General features: G+C 44.0%; 1 protein-coding gene across 1 annotated transcript; it reads left to right on the forward strand.

Moving 5' to 3' along the window:
• The first annotated feature begins 121 nt into the window (after positions 1-121).
• On the forward strand, positions 122-20,378 carry Rint1 (RAD50 interactor 1). Its single transcript, XM_077633660.1, has 14 exons — positions 122-359; positions 492-736; positions 2,493-2,666; positions 3,419-3,553; positions 4,366-4,501; positions 5,681-5,794; positions 6,427-6,649; positions 7,363-7,500; positions 7,775-7,974; positions 9,242-9,323; positions 10,283-10,508; positions 11,790-11,970; positions 12,527-12,645; positions 13,490-20,378. Exons 1-14 carry the CDS (start codon positions 240-242, stop codon positions 13,680-13,682), a joined length of 2,286 nt encoding a protein of 761 aa, XP_077489786.1. The 5' UTR covers positions 122-239; the 3' UTR covers positions 13,683-20,378.
• Positions 20,379-21,234: the final 856 nt, after the last annotated feature.

Consider the following 21,234-nt stretch of genomic DNA (forward strand, 5'->3'; position numbering starts at 1 on the left):
CAGAGAACTCTTCATGGCTATAAAAGCAAAGAACGCATAATTTTAAGCGGCCTACGTAAGGAAAAACCGCGGTCCTTTTGTTTACGAACCTGCCAATTTTCAGGACGAAGCCCACGCGGCTGACTCAGCATGCTTGCTCTTTAAACATGGCGGCACCCTGGCGTTAGCTGGGAAAAACGCCAGCTTGTACGATTTGTCGATCGAAACCTCCCGCAGAAAACGGACCGGAAGAAACAAAAATGGAACGAAACGTTGCGGACGAGTTGAATCGCGAATTCGGGAACGATGTAAAGAATCTCCGCAAGGCGAAGAATTATCACGCTTCGCTGATGGTCAGAAAACAGGAGATCGAGCAAAAGGTAGTACTACCTGCGGAATGTGTGCTTTTTGTTATTATTTCCACGCCAGCGGCTTTTGGTTTGGACGATCTGTTGCTGCTTGTGAACTGACGTGTTGCGTTCTTTCGCGTTTCTCTCTCACAAAAAACGAAGCTTAAGGCGTCAAAAGGCGGCGGAGACCCGGAGCAGCTGAAAGGTTTGCTGGGCTTCGCTCGGGAGAGTTTGGAGAAGATGCAGATACTGGAAGGCGTCCACGGCAAAATCTTGAACGACGTTTCGGCCCACCTGGACAACGCCAGCCTGGTCAAGAAAGAGTTCGAGAGCTCCCTCGCGGACATCCAGAAGCTGCTGCGGTTGAAGCAGTACCTCCAGTGGATTGCCAAGATTGAAGAGACGAGGCGAGTGTGGCATGATGCTATCCGCTCACAGATTCGCCGGACGGGTGCAGTTTCAGGCTGGAGCTAAAGAACGAATGTGTGATTCAGCTGGCCGTCGCTACTGCACCGCTTTTGTGGTCGTGGTTGTGAAAATTAGCTTCTTTTGTTGACAGAGAACACGACGGGTGAGCACTGTGTTGATGTGCACCGTCAGTTGACGTTATGTTGCCCCGGTAGAATTATCAGTCATGTTTGTATTACGGCCGCTGCATAAATGACCCCGAAAGCAGCTGCACTTCTGCGAAAAGGGCGATTTTCTGTCGTATTCTACTTTGCGCTCGTTTGCACGTGCGGTCCGGCTGTTGCGCAAGCTTTCGAGTTTCACAGCGCAGCCTGTTGTCGAAATTACGCCGTTGAACCAGTCTGTATGGCTTTCTTAGCTGGGAATCTTGTTGTCGTGGCGTTCTCGGTCACAGAATGGGTTCTGTGAATAATTTCGACGTTTCCTGAAGATCAATCTGTCAAGTCGTCTTGATTCGGTGTCAAATCACATTTGATGCAAGTGCAAAGGTCTTGTTCTGCTACTGATCTTGATATCATCGTTTTGCAGCGATGGTACGGATACATACGAAGCATTTGAAAAGTAGAGTGTTTATTGGACAAACATATGTCGTCAAAACAGAGACAAATTTGTTAGTAGTGTAGCAGGTGAACAGATATTGTCGACAACAGAATCACTGCAGTTTACAGCTCGCTACTGTTACCATTGTACACACCATTGTATATTCGGGCTCATTCAGTAATTATTGCAGTGGTTAGAGAAAATGCTACAAAGATCACTGTGTGTGTGAACATTTCAATATGAGCACGTCCTGATCCTAACATCAAAGTGATGGTACTGTGTGTGCACAGAAAGAAAGAGCAATGAATACAGTACGCTTGGCAATTTCACATACCATCCTGTAACCACGTCTTGCATCATTTAAAAAAAAAAGCAAATATTCTCACAAAGCACTAGGCAGGTCTGCAGCAATGCATTTCCACCACTTTCTCATAGAAATGCATGCATTCGGTCAAGGCATTCTTTGTCAAAAACTTTCTCCTCCTCTTTATTCAAGCTACCTTGGATAGATACGGGTAACGCATCGTCTTACATATGTGTCGATATATACCTATATGGCTATGGTCATGTATGTACGCGCAGTGTACGCCTCTAAAGACGTGGTTTGTTTTCATTGTTATTCAGTTGAGCATGGACCCAGATTGCTATGCAGGCAAGCTCTGCATTGTCGATGCTAAAATGTTGCTGCTAACGTGAAAGGGTTCTCACAAAACGCATACGCAAAAGTTGGTCCGTGAAGAGTGAGTGCTGAATTGGGTCCACGAAAATTGAGTGCTCAAACACTAGAATTCGTTTTTGCATTTAAACATTAAGAATGCTTTAATGTTCTCCATTCAAACATTACCAACCTGCATTATAAGATTGGTAGTGCTTTAATGCAGAAATGTATTCTAGGGTTTATGCACCAGATATTCAAGGGGCCCGGTTTAGCATCTGCACTTCGTGGCAGTGCTTTTGTGTCCACATTGCAACGCTTGTCTGGCTAGCAATGCTGGCCGTTTTTCTGCATTAAAAAATGTAGCAAGTGATGTTGCAAAAATATGAGCACAATTTTAATTCAGTTTTTCTGAAGTGCATGATGGCAGAAGGTGAACCTGTTCTGCAAAGAACGCAGGTACTGAAAGCTCAGAGCGTTGATGAGACAATTCCATGCAGCGAGTCAATCGAGGAGGCAATGAGCCAGGGCCAGGACGACCAGGCAGTATCGCATCTTTCCTTTCTACTCCAAGTCTGGCAGAAGGTGCGCTCTTCAGCATGCATCCACTTGGTTGGTTTCCTACGAGAAACCATCCTATACTGGCACCAAATTCTCAGGGACAAGTTCGAAAAGTAAGTTTTTCTTTGCCTTGTTCAGGGCTAAATTTGATCACTTTTTCAGCTGTGCACATATATACACTATCGTTTCAAAGTGGCAAAAGTCGGTGCTTGCTGATTTCTGTGTCTTACTTGAGAAAGGCTTCACGTAGTGTGCGCACACTTGAACCTAGTGTTGTCTGCTGCACTTTGCACTTGTTTTTTGAAAATAAGCTTCCCTGATAAGGCAGTAAAATGATACATTTAACATGTCCTCTTCATATCCTTTTTACTCATAGCTAGTATGAATGCAGCTTTTGAGGCATGCCAGTTTGGAGAGGCTGTGTTCTATAGTAGCAGCCAGTAGAATGCATTGCAAAGCATATAATTTTCGTGCTAAGTGAATCAGGCACTCATGGGGATTGCTTGAGCTATGTTTATGCTTTGTACCCCTGATCATAGAAACTATGATTGGGAGATGCATTATTGCAATCTCCAAACTTTAAATTTTCAACTTTGAATCTAGACAACCATACAACACTACCAGTCCAAATTTTCAGATCTGTCAGCCTCTAAAGAAGGCAGTAATAATATTTGCACAGCAGATTTTTAGGCAATTCAGAAATGAGTAATGCCTGTATATAGCAGGTAATTGTTGGCAACACATATAAAGTTTTAATGGAGAAAAGGCTTTCCCAAATCTTCACAGGTCACATGCTCACTTTAAAAGAGCAATGATTCTCATCACTACAATATCATCACCACCACATGACTCTCGCTGTTTGCAGGGAATTCAACAAGGTGCTGCATTCCATGGGCTGGCCCATCCTCAACACAGGTGTCAGTGCCCCGGTCTCCTACACGCCAGAGCTGCTCCTTCCATTTGAAAAGTGTTTTATCAACCTTCACAAGATCCAGCTGCCGTATCCTTTCTCTTTATTCCAGCAGTTTTTGCTAGTTGGCCCTTAGATCATGAATTGATTGTTCATTCGGTGGTGTCATCTGCTATGAGCCCTTGTTCCTGTTCTCCAGTTTTCTTAATTGTGCGTAGGTGGCTTGTCTACATACTGTTTTTGCCTGTAAATGTTTTCATGCTCAAGTTTGTTAATCACATAAGGTTAGCGCATTCATAAATAATACAATAAGAGGTATCTTAGTGAAGTGCTATACTGCGACCTCTTGAACTAATAAAATGAAGTGCAAGATGGTAGCAGCAATAAATTATCAGTTGTATTCACTGGAGATTAGACTAAAACAAATAAAATCACATCAGAATAGGATAACCCAACCCAAGATAAACTTGATTGAAGGGAACGCAAGTAGAAACAGTACAAAAATGTAATAAACAGCCGAGTGTAAAAGCAATACATGAACAAAGTTTAAAAGCACTCTGTACCGAACTGTGAAGCAGTACTCTTTAAAGAGTGATTATGGAATAATTCCGAAGGTGGTAAGTTAGATGACTGAAAAATATAAGATCGGTTTGAGCTGGTGAATAGATGCGGAGGTGAACTAGATTTAATGATAAGAGATTTACGTTGTTCCAAGCTTTAAATGATGCGAATCAAACCATGAAAGTGCTGCAATTGAACTTATGTTCGTGCCCATTCATTGAAATCTTCAGACTGCGTGTGGGGGGGTTTAGGTTCTCTTTGGCAGCTATGTTTCAGGTGCCCTGCTGCACTCACTCGCAAGTGATGGCATTGCCCTTGACCCATAGTGTGTGACACTGCAGGGAAGGGCTCGAAGGTTCCCAACTGGATGTTGGGTCTACCACGTCAGTGCTGCCTCTAGAGCTGATGCTGCGGCCTCTGAAAAAACGGTTCCTTTTCCACTTTACCGGGAAGCGTCAGACCAACAGGCTCGACAAGGTTGGATGCCTCCCCTTCACAGGGGAAAGGAGATTGGGGTGGGCTGTCGCTGCAGAGAAGGGGGCCTTTATCTTAGTTGTCTTTATTGTACTAGAATGTCTATCTGGGCTAGTTCGTATGGATTCATTTGAAAGGTACTAGCATGCACAGACGGTACAAAAAGATGATGGGAGCGATTTGTAGTGAAGGAGGTGTTTTAACCCAAGCCGGTTACTGTCCTCATTGTCAGAAACAAGTGTTTATGTGAAAATGTGCTGGACCCAACAAAATTGTTTAAAGGGACACTGGGGACAACTTCACCCATTTTTCGCTTTTAGTAAAAATCAATTCTGTGGCTCCTGCTGGCTATGTTAACATTCGTCTGATAGCAAAAAGACACATTTATGGCCATGAAAATTGGATTTAAAATTGGAGAGATCCAATTTTCTTGGCCACAAATGTGTCTTTTTCTACCAGACAAATGTTAACCACTTAAGCTCAGCCTTAAGGGTATGACGTGATAGCTTTAATGGGACAATGCCCAGATATTCAGAATTGGTCATTCTGCCTGCTCGAAGGTGCATGAATGTGGCTGCAGTGCATCTGAAATAGTGTTTTTGTTTGCTTTATGATTATTTTCTCGCACCTAAAATTATTGGTAGCACCACGAGTACTTGATGTAATATTACCAAATTTGTTGATCGCAGTTTACATCTCCATAAAGCAGCATTACAATTGCTTTGAGTTTACTGCTGTTCCCAAGTGTCATGGGGCCTTGACTGAAGGGGTTGTTGAATACATACCTGCATAACATGGGTACACTGGTTTTTCTTTCCACATCCATATTCCCTGCACAGAATTTGATTGTTTATGGTTGGGAGAAACTTGTAGTGAAGAGGTAGTTTTAACGCCAGCCTCTTACTGCTTATATTGCAACTGCACTTTTGTGGTTGTGCCTTCTCATTCTCAGTGCACAAAATGTTATGTACGTGTTATCAGCCTGTTACATTTTGCTGGAGATAACATTGTTTGCTCGCTGGTTGGCTTTTCGCTGTCCAGTGCAGGCCTCTAGACACAGATACTTCTGGGCACTGTCTGCCCGTGGTTTTCACCTGGGCCTTGCATGTAACCTGATCATGAGCAGTTCTTCGCAGGAAACAGATTTTATCCCATCCTCACCTTCTCCTGTCGCCTTTGCAGCCAGAGTGGTACCTAAGCCAAATACTGACGTGGGCTGCTGACCACGGAGAGTTCTGCGACCGGTTTGTCCAGGCCATTCTCATCAAGGCAGGCATTGAAGGCATGCAAGCAAGGGTGGGTAGCCTCCTTTCTTTTCTGTTTCCCTTTATTACAGGTTAGTGCGAATAAGTCGTTAAGGCAGGAAATTGAGCTGGATTAGTCACTAGAGCACTCAAATGTCTTGTGAGTGCATTCGGAACTAACATTGACCAAAGTGTGGAACAAAGAGGTGACCTGTGTGTATGTGTACCTCACTTTATCCGTGGCTTATTTTTTAAAGCACTAACAACTTGTTAGTTATCATGTGTAAGCAACCCAGAAAGTTATGCAATACAAGGCTAGCAAGAATGGGTGTGAAAAGTTCATCTTACATGGATGAGGGTGACTCTGCCCAAACTCTTCAAGAAAAAGGGTCCCAGTGTTTCGGGACCTGTTTTGTCCCTTCTTGAGGTGTGAACTGAATGGTTGGCAGTGACCACTTAATTGTCTGGAGGTGTATTGTGTTAGTCGTCACTGGGGAGTAAGCCACAGATGTACGTGGTCGGCAGTGCTTCCAGTCATCTGTTGATAATTCCGCATGTGGCGTGAATGCAGCAAGATTCAAAGAACCTTGATACCTTCTAGCCAGAAGAACTAACATATTGTGTCTTGTGTTGAAGCTTGTGCCTTCCTCTGAAGTTTTGATTTTTTACTTTTTTTAAATCTAGTTGGAGCTGATGCGAGGCCTGGTACAGATAGGCATCCACAAGCTTCAGATGGATTTGCCGTCACTGCTCGCTGACGACCACCTGCTGACGCACGCCATCGAGGAGGTGTTGCTCTTCGACCGCGAACTGCGCAACCAGGGATACCCGCCTTTCTACCCATGCATCCTCAATGTCCTCACTGCAGACCACTGTTTCATCCGGTGGATCGCCCTGGAGAAGAAGTGTGAGTGGCACAACAGGTGCAGCACAAGTGCAGTGCTGCCCTGCTCATTGCTCTGTCTGCATTCAGGAGGCCTTCCGATTTTATTTTTTATGCTTGCTTCTATGTGTCGATGTCCTTTGTGGGCTCTGTTGCAATAGCTTTGCTTTCTTTTTGTATCACTGAAAGTAAATTTGACTGTTGGTAAATCGAACTCAAGGAGACTGATTAACGCTGTTCAGATAAACAGGGGCCTTTATAATACTAGTTCACTAGATGTTAGTGAGATCTGTGCATGCTAATTTGAATAAACCAGAAGTTGAAATTTAGTGAGTGTGAATTAACAAGAGCCTACTGTAGAACAGCACTAATAGGCAGATTACTCGTACAAGAGGAATAGACTTGCTTACAACTGATCGTTAAAGGAAGGTGGAAGATGACACACTGTGACAAGTGCACATATTGCAGTGGAGTTTTTTTTTTTTTGCTGTACCTTTCAAAATGGCAGCACCACCAGGTGGAGGGAGTGAACGCCTCACAGGCAGAGCAACAGCTTTAACAGAAGTTGTTCCGAAGCTGGGTTAAGTGTTGCATTTCAGGCTTTCATGTCTGGGAAACATTGTTCTTGGTAAACTGCAGTCATGTCATGGCACTGTAGATGTGAAAAACCAGCCCTCACAGCTTTGATTCTCATCCTGTCCTTGCTTGACTTGAAGTACACATGATTTGCTGTGCAGATGCTGACGAGAAGCGAGATGTTTTGCTGTCTTCGCCAACAGCCTGGAAGCCCCAGTACCCACTCGATGGCGACATTGATGAGCTAAAAGTGCCCGAATGCGCCGAGGCATTCATGATGATCTTGTCTGCAATGACAGGTCAGTGAGTAATGAAGCCGTTGTTATCATTTACTCTCTTGCTCTTTATTTGTATATTCGTGGTCTTGTTTCACTTTTGTGCTGATGCCACTGGACAGACAAAACCTGTGCAGCTTTGGTTTCACGCTCTTGCAGCTCAAAAAATTTTGGCAGCTTGCAAGCACAGTTTTAAGTGCTTATGTCTGGAAAGGTATTTCAGGGCACAGCTGGGCTGCAGAGCTTGGCAAACAATGCAGCTCTTCTTGGTGTGCTTTCTGTGACCTTCTTGCCCCAGAGCGCTACCGTCATCTGGAGCAGCCGTGCCACCGGCTGAAGTTTGTGAGCCTGCAGCAGATCCTGCTGGAAGACTGGCGGCTGTGTCTCCAGCAGATCCTGACGGCACGTCTCGAAGAGCTCAACTTGGTTGCCATCTGCCCCATTGTGAATGCTGCCCACTACGTGGTACAGGTGCTGGCTCAGTGGAGCATGCAGCCGGTCAGTAATTGCTCTCGCATCGTCATTCGTCGTATTTTTTTTTTTTCAACAACGACAGAACTACTTCACAGCGGTGGCATAGATGTCTGCAAGGGAAGGAGTGTAAGGGGATGGGAGAGGAGGCGGGCAGGTATGATAGCTGTTGCGCTTTGCTGCACGTGCATTATTGCTTCCTATTACTGACATTGATTTCATTGCACATTTAGCGAGTCATAACAGCTGTTGCTGGGTTCTCACATTGCACAGCATAGCGTAAACTTATGTCAGTTTTTCTTTTCTTGGTGGCAATAGCGACATGTTCCCATATTTATCAAGCATGCATGACAGATCTGCGTGCCTAGTGATTTCGTAGCAACTCTTCAGTAGCAGTAGTATCTTGGTCACTGATGTCATTGAGTGATAACGAAACTCGCTTGAAGTTTATTACGGAATGAGCAGCCTGGGTTTAGGGAAAGAGACACACTGATGACCAAGGGAACTGTTGAGGATTTCTAGGCTGCTTCTTGACCTTCTCAGTCAGTCGTGCTGAAGAAGCCATATTTGGCCTGTGACCTGCGTCACTTTGAAGAGCAGGCTGAGTAAAGACAGCTCTGTGAAGCAACAGTGCTCGAAGGTTAAAGCAAAGGGTGACGCAATGCATAGCCTCTCGCCATAGTGGCTCTTTAATGTCCATGCAGTTTTATAGTTGATGAAGGGTGCTCCACTTAGTGCTTTTTAAACTCGTTTTGTATTAAACTCTTTTTATACCCATCTGTGGGAGTATTGAAAGCCCATTTATTTTTTACTTTTTTCATTCATCATAGACTAGGCCAGGCACACGTAGCGCTTGCATGACCTCAGCAGAGGCAAGTTAACCTTGTTTGTTGCATAGAGAACCAGTTTCCATGCTTTTGTAAACATTGACTGGTTGGGCGCACTTGGTTAATTCTCTGCAAAGGGTAGATTAACTCTGCAGCATTTAATCCCACTCATGCCCAGGGGATTGGAATTTTTGGAGGTGAGAGGAGGAGTCAGTTCACCATTTGCACCGTCATGCTTCCAAGAGCACCGCAGTTGGCATGACTCACTGGCACCATGTTCATGTAAACATATAGATGTTGCGTCTGCACAACTTTGCTTATCCTGGTGCTGACTTGACCCCAATGCTCGAGCATGTGGGTGTCTAGAGGGTGCAATCAAGGTGGTTTCAGACGGGAGTCGTGTTGTCAACAAATCACTGTCTGCCGTGTTTTCACTTTTGTGGTGCATGTTTGCTCTCCTCTCTCAGTTCTTCATTGAGCTTCTGGAAGCCTGCAACGAGATGCAGAGGAAAGAGAAACAGAGGAGGCAGAGCATAAAGCAAGCCAATTGTGAGTTGATGCTCTCCCTTCTGTGCTGCACCATGTCGCATCATTACAAAGTGTTACAATTGCCAGTGCAACAAACCTGTTGTAAGCATGGTCTTGTCACCTTTGCCAACAAACTACTTTGCATTGCAACTCCACTTCTGTTCTTGATATTGATGGCGCACAGCATTTTCTTTGGTATTGCCTCTCGGGAAATATAGAACACTATCTTTCTAAAGCATCCTATAATATGTTGTGGAATTTTTTTAAGTAAGCAGGTCTTAGGAAGAAATGGATCAGTGAGGAGGCGGTACTCCTTCTTTTATCTCATGTTTAATGTTCAGGAGAAAATTGTGGGACTGAAACGGTTAGGAAAATTCAAGGACAGATATAAGAAAGGCACAATTGCACCTGACATAAATTATGCGTAACTGCAAAAGGCACTTGCATGTTGTGTGATATCAATGCATGTCAAAGAACTCTAAATGTTCAAAACTAAACCTGAGCCTTCCACTATAGCATCTCTTTCACTCTATTCTCCATCCCTTCTCTCATGGCACAGTTCAGGTATCCCATCCAACATGAGGCAGTTAGTGTACCTTTTCTTTCCCGATGACCAGTTTTCTTTTTTGCACTTTTTACATATGTCCTTGCATTCCCCAAGTTTTTGCATTACAATATATAGATGTCTGGCTGGATAGACCAATGTAAAGCTCTTCATATTTTTTTTTTTCAGCTTAATCTGACGTGCATATGTGCTGGAACACAGGACACAGGAATAAAAAAATAAAGTATTTTGTTACTGTTGGTTCTGCATTCCGTACATGAATTTCCCAGCAAAACGTTTTTGATGTTTTACGTTGAAACCAAGTTACTTAAGTTGTTACTGTAAGTTGAATCTGTAGTGCATCGTGTGCACAAAGATCTACATGCGAGAGACTCACTTCATTGGGTCTTTTCTTTTTCTGTCATGTTTCACTCAGCGGAGGCAGTTGACCCCGAGGAAGCATTGTTTCTAGCAGCCTCGGAGACGCCCTCAGACGAGAGCAGCCAGCTCCCTCCATTGGCAGAGTACGGCACGCTGCAGGAATCGGTGTTTGAGGAGGTGTCCCAACTGCTGGAGCGGCTGTACACAGACACCGTGCTTGCCATTGTTGATGAACTGGTGCTTGACTTCAAAGCGAAGAGCAAGGCCTACCGACGCGAGAAGTGAGACCTTGTTCAGTCTTCACCAAAGCACTAACGTTCAGTGATGCTTTGCTTGCTGTAGAGAAACTTATGATCAATGATCAAACTGTTTTTTTTATCCCATGGAGAACATTCGGAATAGAAGTAAAGGCGTTGCATGCAGCAATTTGAGAATGCCTTAACCCAGGAGTTCTCAGCCTTCTTAGTATCAGGGGAGCCCCAACACATTTCCGAAGGTGCTGGGGAACTGCACTTTTCCTGGCTGCATCCCATACTTCCTAACATGCCTGAAAGAAAAAAAACAGATGCGTAGCCCCTCGAGAAAATTCCAAATTCAATAAATAGTGAGTGGCTGTATAATGAAACAGTGCGCTTTAAGCGCAGTCATTCCAAAAATAAAGCGAGAAAAAGGAAGGTGGGGGTTGAGGTATACATGTATTCAGGTGCTTGGAGAACACAAAAATTTCTCCAAGGAACCCAAGGGTTCTGCAGCACCCAGCTTGAGAAGCCCTGCATTAACCAAAAGGTGACAATTACCTTCACTGACTTTCATCATCTGCTCACATTGGTTTTTGCACATCTTGCCTACACCCTCTCTCTACAGCTTTTTTTTTCAAAGATGCAAGACATATTGTGAGAGGCTTGTAAAAAGCCTGGGCTCATAGATCAATCAAGTGGCCTATAGCATGGTTTTTGGACCATAGCATTTGTATTCAGTGATGCTGCAAGATCCAGCATCACCACTGAGTGTTGTTCTCAGCACAAGGCTTGGAAGAATGATAGAGCACTGAACTTGCAGGCAGTGTATTTGAAGTATGCACAGTGCGAATGACAATACTATATAAACAAGGGGAAAAAGGTATGGAACTCAGTTTGTCACACACTAACTTTTTGCAATTCTTTGTAGATCTCCTTTCTAGATTTTTGTATCTTTGCAGATCACCCCTTTTTTATGTGTTGCATTGTAATTGTTTTATGTTATCCTTTGCACTCCTCACTGTAATGTCTGTGTGGCCCTTAGAAAAAAACAATTAGATAATATGAAACTAGGTGGGCCACTTACATGGGAAAAGAGAAAACTGACATATAGAACTCAGTTTGTCCAAAGCCCAGCACTGTGTCTTTTTGCCCTTGTGTCAGCTCTTGCATTGACTGTAGCAACCACTGTGTCCTACTAACTTTTTCAACCCTCAGTCCACAACATTGCAGTCTCTCTGCCACGTGCACAACAGCACAGTGGTGGTTTGCTGGTCATTAGAGTCAGGGAAGAGCAAGTGTGCCATGGTGACCTTGCCCTCGCAGGTGGTTCTGCATGCCGTCGCTGAACGACAGGGAAGACGCTGGGCTGACGCCCACTGCCTTCCCCATGCTCAGCTGGCTGCAGTCCAATCTTCAGCATCTACAGGAGGCCCTGGCGGCACCACTGTTCAACACGCTTTGGCAAGAAGCTGCTCGGGGCATCAGTGTGTTCCTCTACGAGGAGGTAGGTATGGCTCTGCATTGTTACGTACCTTGCAAGCCATTTTGCAAGTTATGAAATGCAGCAACACAAATAGCTGAGTGTATTGCACCAAACCACACATGAATTAGAAGAGGTGATTGATATGTTAGTCACACCCCACCTGGTCTGTTGGGTATTGAAGTTTCATTCGTTAAATACAGAAGGATATGGATCACCGATAACAACAGGTAACATTGTACTAGAAACAAGGACTTAGTAGTCAGCGCTTGTTTTTTCTCCGAAGTCATTGTCTCTATTGCTTTTTTACCCGTTGCTTAGTATGGCAGCTGGTAGCAAAACATTTTCCATGAGCCTCAGCGATTGGAAGGCACTGGAGTTCATCTCATCACACTTAACACAGGCCCAGAAATGTATTGGCGAAAATCGAAAGTGCCAATATTCTGAATGAGGTGCTTCACATCTTTAATCTTTATGATAATTAGAAGAGTCTTGACTCATTACCGTGCTGTCTAATGTCAAAACCGTGCATCTCTTTGGGGCTTGAAGTTGCCGATTCCCCTGGGCTGCTCTCTTTCAGCTCATTCTGGAGAACTTCTTCAGCGAGGGCGGTGCCATGCAGCTGAGCTTCGACATGAATAGAAACCTCTTCCCACTGTTCAGCACCTACACCCAGAAGCCAGAGAACCACTTCAAGGAGTGAGTGCAACGCTTCATGCAGCAACAAATACATTGGCCAGTGTGGTCTTAGAGAGCATGGCAAATCTTTGGAAGGTGCATTGTTGTAAGTGGCCAAAAAAAAAATGTGATGACATGTAGACAGTGACAGCTTCCTAAAAATTATGTCGTAGTTAAAGAGACAGGAAAATGATTCTGATTGGCTGATAACATGTCGGCATACGAATTACATGTTGCAGTCACTCTTGCCATTTTTATTGAATAAATTACTGCATGAAAATCTTGAATTAAGCACTTTGAACAGAAAACAGGTGCGTGAATTTTTTGCAACTGATGCCAGTTTTTGCCCATATAATGTTATTCGTAACTGAATTTTCATTGTTGTTGAGTGTTTTTGTACCATATGCTCTCTTGATAAAATGTATTTGCAAAGTCATTCTAAAATGAGCCTAATGGAATTCCACAGCATTTGAAACGTCAACTAACGTTCTTCACTTGGTCAGTGACCCAAGATCCATTCCACAAGGCCGCATGTCAATGCAGTAAACTGCACTTAGGTGAAAGCACATTGCCATGTACGAAAATGTCTACATGTGTGTTCAATGTTTTGCACATTGCTTAAGTGCTGCTGCCCAGTACAGACATCAGGCACCCTCAAGCTGTCAGTGACAGCTTTTTCGCCTGATGACCCCTTAACTCTTTGTCAGAAATAAAGCACTGATTGATTGACTGTGGTCGGGTGTGATGAGAACTGGCCAAGTCCTGAGCATGTGTGGTGTGCATAGAGGTGGCACATGCAGTACCTGTCTGCAGAATTTGCAAAGCACTTCTTAGAAATGGCCCTTTCCTGCTCACTCTGATGCAGGGTAAAGGAGGCCTGCATTCTGCTGACCATGCCCCACCCCGTGGCGTGGATTCTGCAGGAGACCCTGCGTGCGGCCCGCGCCACCGACGTCGTTACGGGTGGCACAGCACTCGAAGAGCAGGGCGTCTCATTCCTGACCCCGTCTCAGGCCATGCATGTTTTGTCCAAGCGCAATGACCTTGTGCACACCTGAGGGTCGTACGGCTGGGTCACGTCAAGCCGGCAGGGTACATGCCTTGCCTGTCGCCGTCAACCACCCTGTTTCTTCCGCACTCGTTGGGTCTTAGTTCCTTTACCTGCCCTCATGCAGTGCTTTCAGGGTTGTGGTGATGTTGCATGCCGCATGTTGAGCACTTGCTAATTGTTGCAGTGTGGGCTTGGCTAAAGAGGGACGCGGACCGGTCGATGGCATTAAGGTCAAAGGTCAAGAGGCAGGGAGTGTTCATACAACGCACTGTATGGCGCATGCTGGCCTCTACCTTCATGCGATGCTTTTGAGGCGTGATGTTGTCTTATGTCACGTGTTTGGTGCAAACTAATCCTCATGATGTGGACTTCGCAAAAGAAGGTCATCTCAAACCATTCAGCAGTGATGTGAAGGTCAATAGGTCGAAGGTGATGGAGAGCTTGTGGTCAGTATCGGTGGAGTACTTTTGAACAACATGCTGCTCGGTATAACCTAACTGCTGTACTCATGCGGTTCTTTGGAGGTGCAGTTACATTTCGTGTCACGTGTCTAGCATGCTTGTTGCTTTGGTCTAACAGAACAGGCTTGCAGGCCAGTCAGTGGCATTGATTTTGAAGGTCGGGAGGTTGATATTTTTGAAGCGCTGTTGGTTGATGTGCTGCATGGTGCATTCTGACCCTGTTGGTCTCAAACGTGCCAATCTATGCTGTCTGGGCAAAACTAGGAAGGAAAGTTTGAAAGTCAGTGCATAAGCATCAAAGAGCTGAAGGTGAAAGATCGAGAAGAAGAGGTGCTGTTGATGACGATCATGTTAAATTGAATGAAACGCCATCTGGCGAGAGACAGGCAACACAAAAGTTTAGTCTTTCGAAACACCAGCTTAGAATTCCATGAAGGAAATTACTTTGTGGACCACGTTTAGTGGTAGACAAGTACTGTAGCTGAGCATTCCATTGGGATTGAGTCAGAAAAGCTGCAGCTGAGAATAAAGATTTGCTGAGCTGAGCTTTTCATTTTGCTAGGTCGTTTAGCATAATTGTCGTTATTGGTGATGGTAGAGTGGCAGCTACAAACAGCCTTGTCTGTCTAAAGATGACTTGTCTGTCTCATTTATCCACTTGCAAATTCCCCTGGAGAATTGCATTAGATGTTGACTAAGCATCAACTTCACAACATTTCAGGAAGTGATGAACAGGGCTTGTGTGAATAGTGGTTTTTTGATTTCTAGTGAATTGAAGGAAATATAGTAATTTGCATCGAATAATTTCGTAGCGAATATTAGAACATTTTTGATGCAGAAGAAAATGTAGATGGCACACTTGACATTTTCAAGCCCATTTATTTTTCTTTTATGCAAGGCAAGTCCAGTTTTAAGACACCATTTCAGAAATTTCAGTTGTGTCGCATCAATGGGACTGCCATGCAATCATTGAAACTGAAACCACGAATTGTAAGCATTCCAAAAAGGCTGTACGCTTATGACAAATAGCTAGAGATTTTAAATATCAAACGTTCACTCCAAACTGAATCTTGAATGTTTTGCTGTTCGCTTGAACGTTCGAAATTATGGAATGTTCACACAAGCTTAGAAATAAATGGTGTCAAAATGTTTTGAGTTCTGCCAGTGTAGTTTTTCAAAGTTTCAGCGAGGTAATACTTATATTTGTTTGGTCCCAAAGGGTTACCAAGGCAAAGAGAGAATGACCACACATCAGAAAAAAAAAGAACGGACTCGGACATGCAATCTCGTTGTCGTGCGCTGCTAATCATCACTTTAAAGTGCTTTTGGCTCGAAGCTGCACAGAAAGCTTTGAGGCGCTGGCGTTTATCATATCGCGGCAGATGCACGAGAGCTCCATCCTCAGCCATTTCAGCCACTGTACAGGTTTATCAAAGAGCCGCATTGATAGCTGTCGCAAAGGAGAACCGTAACCATGCAAAGCTTACAAAATCTAATGCATGAAGTTGATGTTTTTTGGATGCTACAGAAAACGCTGCCAACCCTTTCAGATGCCATTGGCTATTTCTGTCCAGGAAGTTTTTTTTTTCTGCCAAGTAAAGAAAAACAATTATTTATCTATTTATTTTGTTTAAGACGAGAATCACTTAAGTTCTTGCAGGTGTGTACACAGTTGTGTAAAAACCTTCTCCATTGTTGAAATATTGTTGCAAACTTCTGAAAATAAAGTAGGCTCTCGAGGGACCATGCAATCACTTATTCTTTTCACGGCAAGAAAAAAATTATGCAAAAAAATACAAAATTATAAGATCAGTTTTTTCAATAGCTATGTGAACAAGTGTGCTGCCAGTCCATGGTCTTGAGAAATATTTACTGTATCGACTAGATAACGTAAAAGAAAATTCTGTAATAAGCGAGTTGTTCATTATTTATCTGAAACAAAAAAAATCACAGACACAGCACACACCTAGGAAAAGGTGCGTTTGCTTTGTACACAATTTAACACATAGCGACAATTGTGTACCTCTGAAAGGGTTCAGCAGACTACTGAGTAAAGTAATGAATACACCATTAATTTGTTTGTATGGTAATAAGGCATGGTTCAGCATAAAGGCTTAGGCTTTTTTATCTTAGAAATATCCACCAAAGTAGACCTTTCTTTTACTCGGTGGGTTCAGCTGTGTGTTGCCATCTTTGCTTTGTTTCGAGGTAAACAGACTTTACATTCCAGCTTTGGCCTACATTCTGAATTTTGCAGTAATGTCCTTTGTAGTGAAGGTTACCTTCTTTGTGTGACAGTATGCCCCAAAGCAGCTTGTATGGAATGAGTCAATTGACCCAGACAGCTATCATTGCAGACTAATTCAAGACAAATATTTGCATGGTGTCTTGAAAAAGCCCTTTTAAGAAAAGAGTGTATTAAAACCATTTGTAATGTTAAATTTGATTTTAAATTATTTAGCTGTGTGACCACAGCATGTCATATGATATTTAACAAAATGCATGAATGACTGGTTTTCATTTCCCATTTATAAGTGACTACTATCCACAGGCTCTCTCGAGAAGCCTTTGTTGTCCCTCACTTTACAATGTGTGAAAGTCTCGGCTATATGATGCCTTTACTCGTTCCATTCCACAACTATACTTGGATGCAAGTCTATCATGAAACAGCAAATGCCTGTCAAAGGAAAGCATCTAATCAATGGCCTCGAGTCGCGGTCATCATAACGCTAGTAATACGTCGCAGTCGGCGGATCATAACATCATGGTCAGTCGCCTTGCACCTGTTAATTTTCACCTGCTGGTGGGCACCTGCTATCAGCCATCAGGGATGCAGGGCAGTTAACTGCTTAGAGTTTCTCATACATACGTAGAGGGAAAGCTGGCAGCACTGCAGTTCACCGAGCAAGGGCATGCGGGGAAGATGAGGTTTCGTATTTGGCTTGGCTAGTGTCTGGCCGAAAAACGTGGATTCATTCTTAACGATACAGCTGTTCTCCCAAGGCATACCTCAAAGGAATGCATAGAAATTTTCATACAAGCCGAATACCGAACATAATTTATTGTAAATTCACAAAGTATCAAACACTGTATCAAAGGAATTTAATGAGCACAGGGTGGAGAGCGAAACTGTTGCAGTGGCTAGATATAGCAGCCACTGTATTGCAGTGCAGATGATTACACGGCAGGTCCATGTTTTCGGCCTAACACTAGGCAAGCCGAATATGAAACCTCACATGAAGCACTCTCCAAGAAACACGCATAGACGGTCGTGCCACTTTTCTCTCTAGGTAATATTGAGAAACTGTAAGGGTTGACTGCAATGCCTTGGCAGCAAGTTGATGCCACTCATTGGATGGTATCCTTTGAGAGGCATTTTTCTTCTCGTTCTTGGATTTGTATCAGACTTTTATAGACCACTGTTGGATGTAAAGTACTTTTTTTTTTTCGTCCCATTTTTCTTCGTCATGAGAATGCATACCTCATCTAGTCAGTCTCGTTGGCATATCTCACTGCTATGTGCGTTTAGACCATTGTCTTTCTTTAACTCTCTCTTTGGGTATCACATTTGGTTGTGGTGTGACACACGTGTGCATGTTTAGACAAGGTGATGTAGCTAGTAACAACTCCCCCTTCTCTCCCCTTTGCGAAAAGCTTCACTGGAAGTCAGTAGGCTCCCACTAGGCTTCTGTTCAGAGTCAGTAGAAGCTCCAGAGCAGTTCTTCGTAAAGGAAAGTTCTCTAGTCCATCCTGTAAAAAGAGTACAGTTATTGGGTTTGATATGATGTATTTATGACTATTCTGGCCGTGCGACAACCTTGTGTATCATGCTACGACATTTACCTGTCATTTCCATAGAAGTCTCGTGTTTCCAACACTGGTGCACTCGTGGATTCTTTTGTTTTTTCTAGGTGACATCAAAAGAGACTGAAGCATGCATGCAGTCACATATTATTTAATGTGCAATTGTGTGCATTCTGCAGTGCTTCAGGTTTTGTGTACATTTCAGTGCAGTAGTACTGGCTTTGTTTTTGTTATTTTTATGTCCCAGTGCAAATGCATTGAGGCAGCGACTAGCATGAGGCTTGAAGTGGCATTGGGTTTGAGCCTTTCAATCTTGTGTTATGCTCATGCACCATAGTCTTTTACAGCGAGAGCTCTTAGTGGCACTAACCCCCGGAACTGCGACGTTGGCGTCCACACAAGGAATGAGTGTGGGGGTGGTAGGAGAGTGCAAAGCAGTGCGAAAGCTATGGCATGGGAAAGGAAGTAGCAGGTGTGACACAGCAGGGAGTGGAGAGAGAAGCATTGGAGTGACAGGAAATACTGAGGTGTAATGCGAAAGGTGAGGATTCGCATATGCAACACAGCGTGGTAGGAAATGATGAGGCACTGCGGCACTAGAGGCATGGTGTGGAAACTTAAAAGGGGTGTTTTGAGCACGAAGTAACAGCTATAGCTTGATTCTCTCTCATTATGCAGTGTAGTGCAAGTGTTCGTCAATATTTTTTTTTCCAAAAAGGCCGTCATGTTGGCTCAAATGCAGGTGTTGCTGGGACACACTAGCCTGAGGCTGGTGAGCCACTTCTGCCAGGCGAGCCAGTTCTGGTTAAAGTGTGCAGATGCTGGAAACAGGAAACTTCGCTGATTTCCACCCCTCACATATCAAAGTGAATCTGTGGCAGACGCTGAGTTTCATCACTTTGTCCTGCTTACCTACTGGAGGTGCATTTATCAGCATGAGAGAGGGAATGAGAGGTAGCATTTTCCAGCGATTGTGCAACTCTAAGTTGTTGCTGCCGCATCTGCCTGTTGCATTTTTCCCCGGCCCCACCATTATTGCCAAGACCACGGTTGCGAGAGAGTTGTGTAATGCTCGCTGCCACTTGGTCCTCCTCGTGGATGAGTGTTTGTTGTTCTGATGCATCTTGTTGCACCGCTAAGCGTAGTTGCTGGCTGTAGGGAAACTGAAAGAAGGATGTTGTTGAGGATTGTTTTTTGCCATGTTGATAGGTTTGTTGATGTAGCAACTGTTGCTTTGTGGCTTCTTGTTATTGGCCTGCTGTCTCCGCTTCCTCTGTATAGAAATTCGCTCCCAAAGGGCAAACTTGAAATCCTCCCTTCATTTTCTACACCCAGGGATGTGTGTGTGTGTCTGTCTGGAAACTGCCAAAGCACTGGAACACTAGTTTCCTTGCAAATTGTTTAAACTGCTTAGCCATGAGCCAGATCTTTGCAGTAGTCAAGTTCTTATTTGAACTAGTAATGGTGCCAGAAAGACCCAGCAGACTTCAAGAGCAACTCATCTTTTCTTTCTCAACAAAGCATTTGTCTGCACGGTAAAGAAACTTTTGATATGCTTGTCAGATATGAAAATTAAGGCTATAGCTTGCTCAATTCAGTTTTGACTGCAGCAGTCTCGGGATCACTTGTGTCCAATGCCTGCTTACATATGCTTAAGCTCATGGAGCTTCAGATTTCATTTTTTTTTTAAATGCAGCAGCAGTGATGCTGTGAATTGTTGATGCTAGGCTTAATTTTTGTGTAAACTATTTCACAAAATGCGATTCTTTTTGCTCTTTTGTTTCAAGCCTAATCTTGTGCACAGCTGCAGTGATGACGTTATCACATGACATGTACCACCACAAGAAAACCAAGCATGCCATCCAGTTCCAGCTTTCAGAGCTTTGCTTTCAGGCATCTCTCTCCCTTGTGTGCTATCTCCGGCTATCTTTCACAGCCATGCATGATAATGCAGTGATAACACCGGCCTTTCCCAACTGTGACAAACTGACATCCCTTTTTGAACAAGGGCGCACTAACAGGGCTGGTGTTTACTGTGTCAAGCAATACACGTCTAGCTGCTGACAAACGCTAGAGACATGAGAACTGGCACCGTACCCAGCTTCTCAGTGTGTCTTGCCACCAACACCAGCCATGGTGTGTATGCCGCCTACCAACACGAGCAGCGCTTTAAACCTACGTTTGTGAATCCTTGGGTGCTATAAGCGAAAGAAAAAAGAACTTGTGATATCTCCCCTGCCCAGCCAACACAATGTTCTGCCACATTTTTGTCATATCACCTCGTACAAACCGATTTCTCTTCCCCACGAAAGTTTTCAATCGTGTGCATTGTTGAGAGAGCGTGTTTGACTCTTTGAAATGACCAAACCATTTTGATGGGCTTTGTTGACTGGCACTATCCCAGCTTGTGTACATATTCAGTGACAATAAAAATGTTGAAAAAACTTGGCAGAATAGTTCCTTTACACATGACTAGCTGAATAAGGGACACTTAGCAGTGTTTCCAGGGCTGTATTTTGTAGTGACATTTCATTTTCTGCTTCATTCTTTTGCCCTTCTACCACTGGTCGCCGTGGCCTGTGATGCTAAGATTAACAGCCAGGCAAGCAATGTCATTCGCCGGCTCCTGTGTTGATGGAGGGGCTGACCAGTGCCAAGGAAGGAAAAGAATCTTATCAGAATCTGTCCTGTGCAAACACTAGCTTCTGAGGATGAGCCATCTGTTGCAATGCAATTCATAGTGGCATCGGCCATCTGGGCATGGGAGAGGGCAGTTTAATGTGGGCAAGGGGGAGGGGCATTGTTCAGCTCTGTTACCTCCCTGCCCTGGGTAAGGGCAATAAGTTTTGGAGCTGATTCTTTGGTAACTAAACACTGCAGCAACAAGTGTGAATTCAGTTTGGCAGGTCTCAAAATGGTGTCAGCCGCATTGAAGTGAGTGGCCATGACTGCTGAATTTGGAGAGGGGATTGTTCAGATGCAATATATTGTGAATAGTTACTACGGAGTACAAAGTAGGAAACTGTGGCTAAAGGAGTGTATACTGTCTTCTCTACTCCACAGCTACATGTCTTCTAGCTACAGTTTCGTGCCAGCCAATTTATGGGGAAAAAAGGCCATGTTTATGGGAAACACTGACGCATCACAGCCAGGAAAGGTTCACTTTAGAGGTCACAATCCAATGAGCATTGCATCTTTGCCCACATTCAGAGCCGCCGCACAGAATTCCTCCACGAAAAAAAAAGTCCCTTATTTAAACTTTTCTTGTTACCTAAACAAGAAGCTAATAATAAA

This window comes from Amblyomma americanum, chromosome 8 (genome assembly GCF_052857255.1).
Source record: "Amblyomma americanum isolate KBUSLIRL-KWMA chromosome 8, ASM5285725v1, whole genome shotgun sequence".
Classification (NCBI taxonomy): Eukaryota; Metazoa; Arthropoda; class Arachnida; order Ixodida; family Ixodidae; genus Amblyomma; species Amblyomma americanum.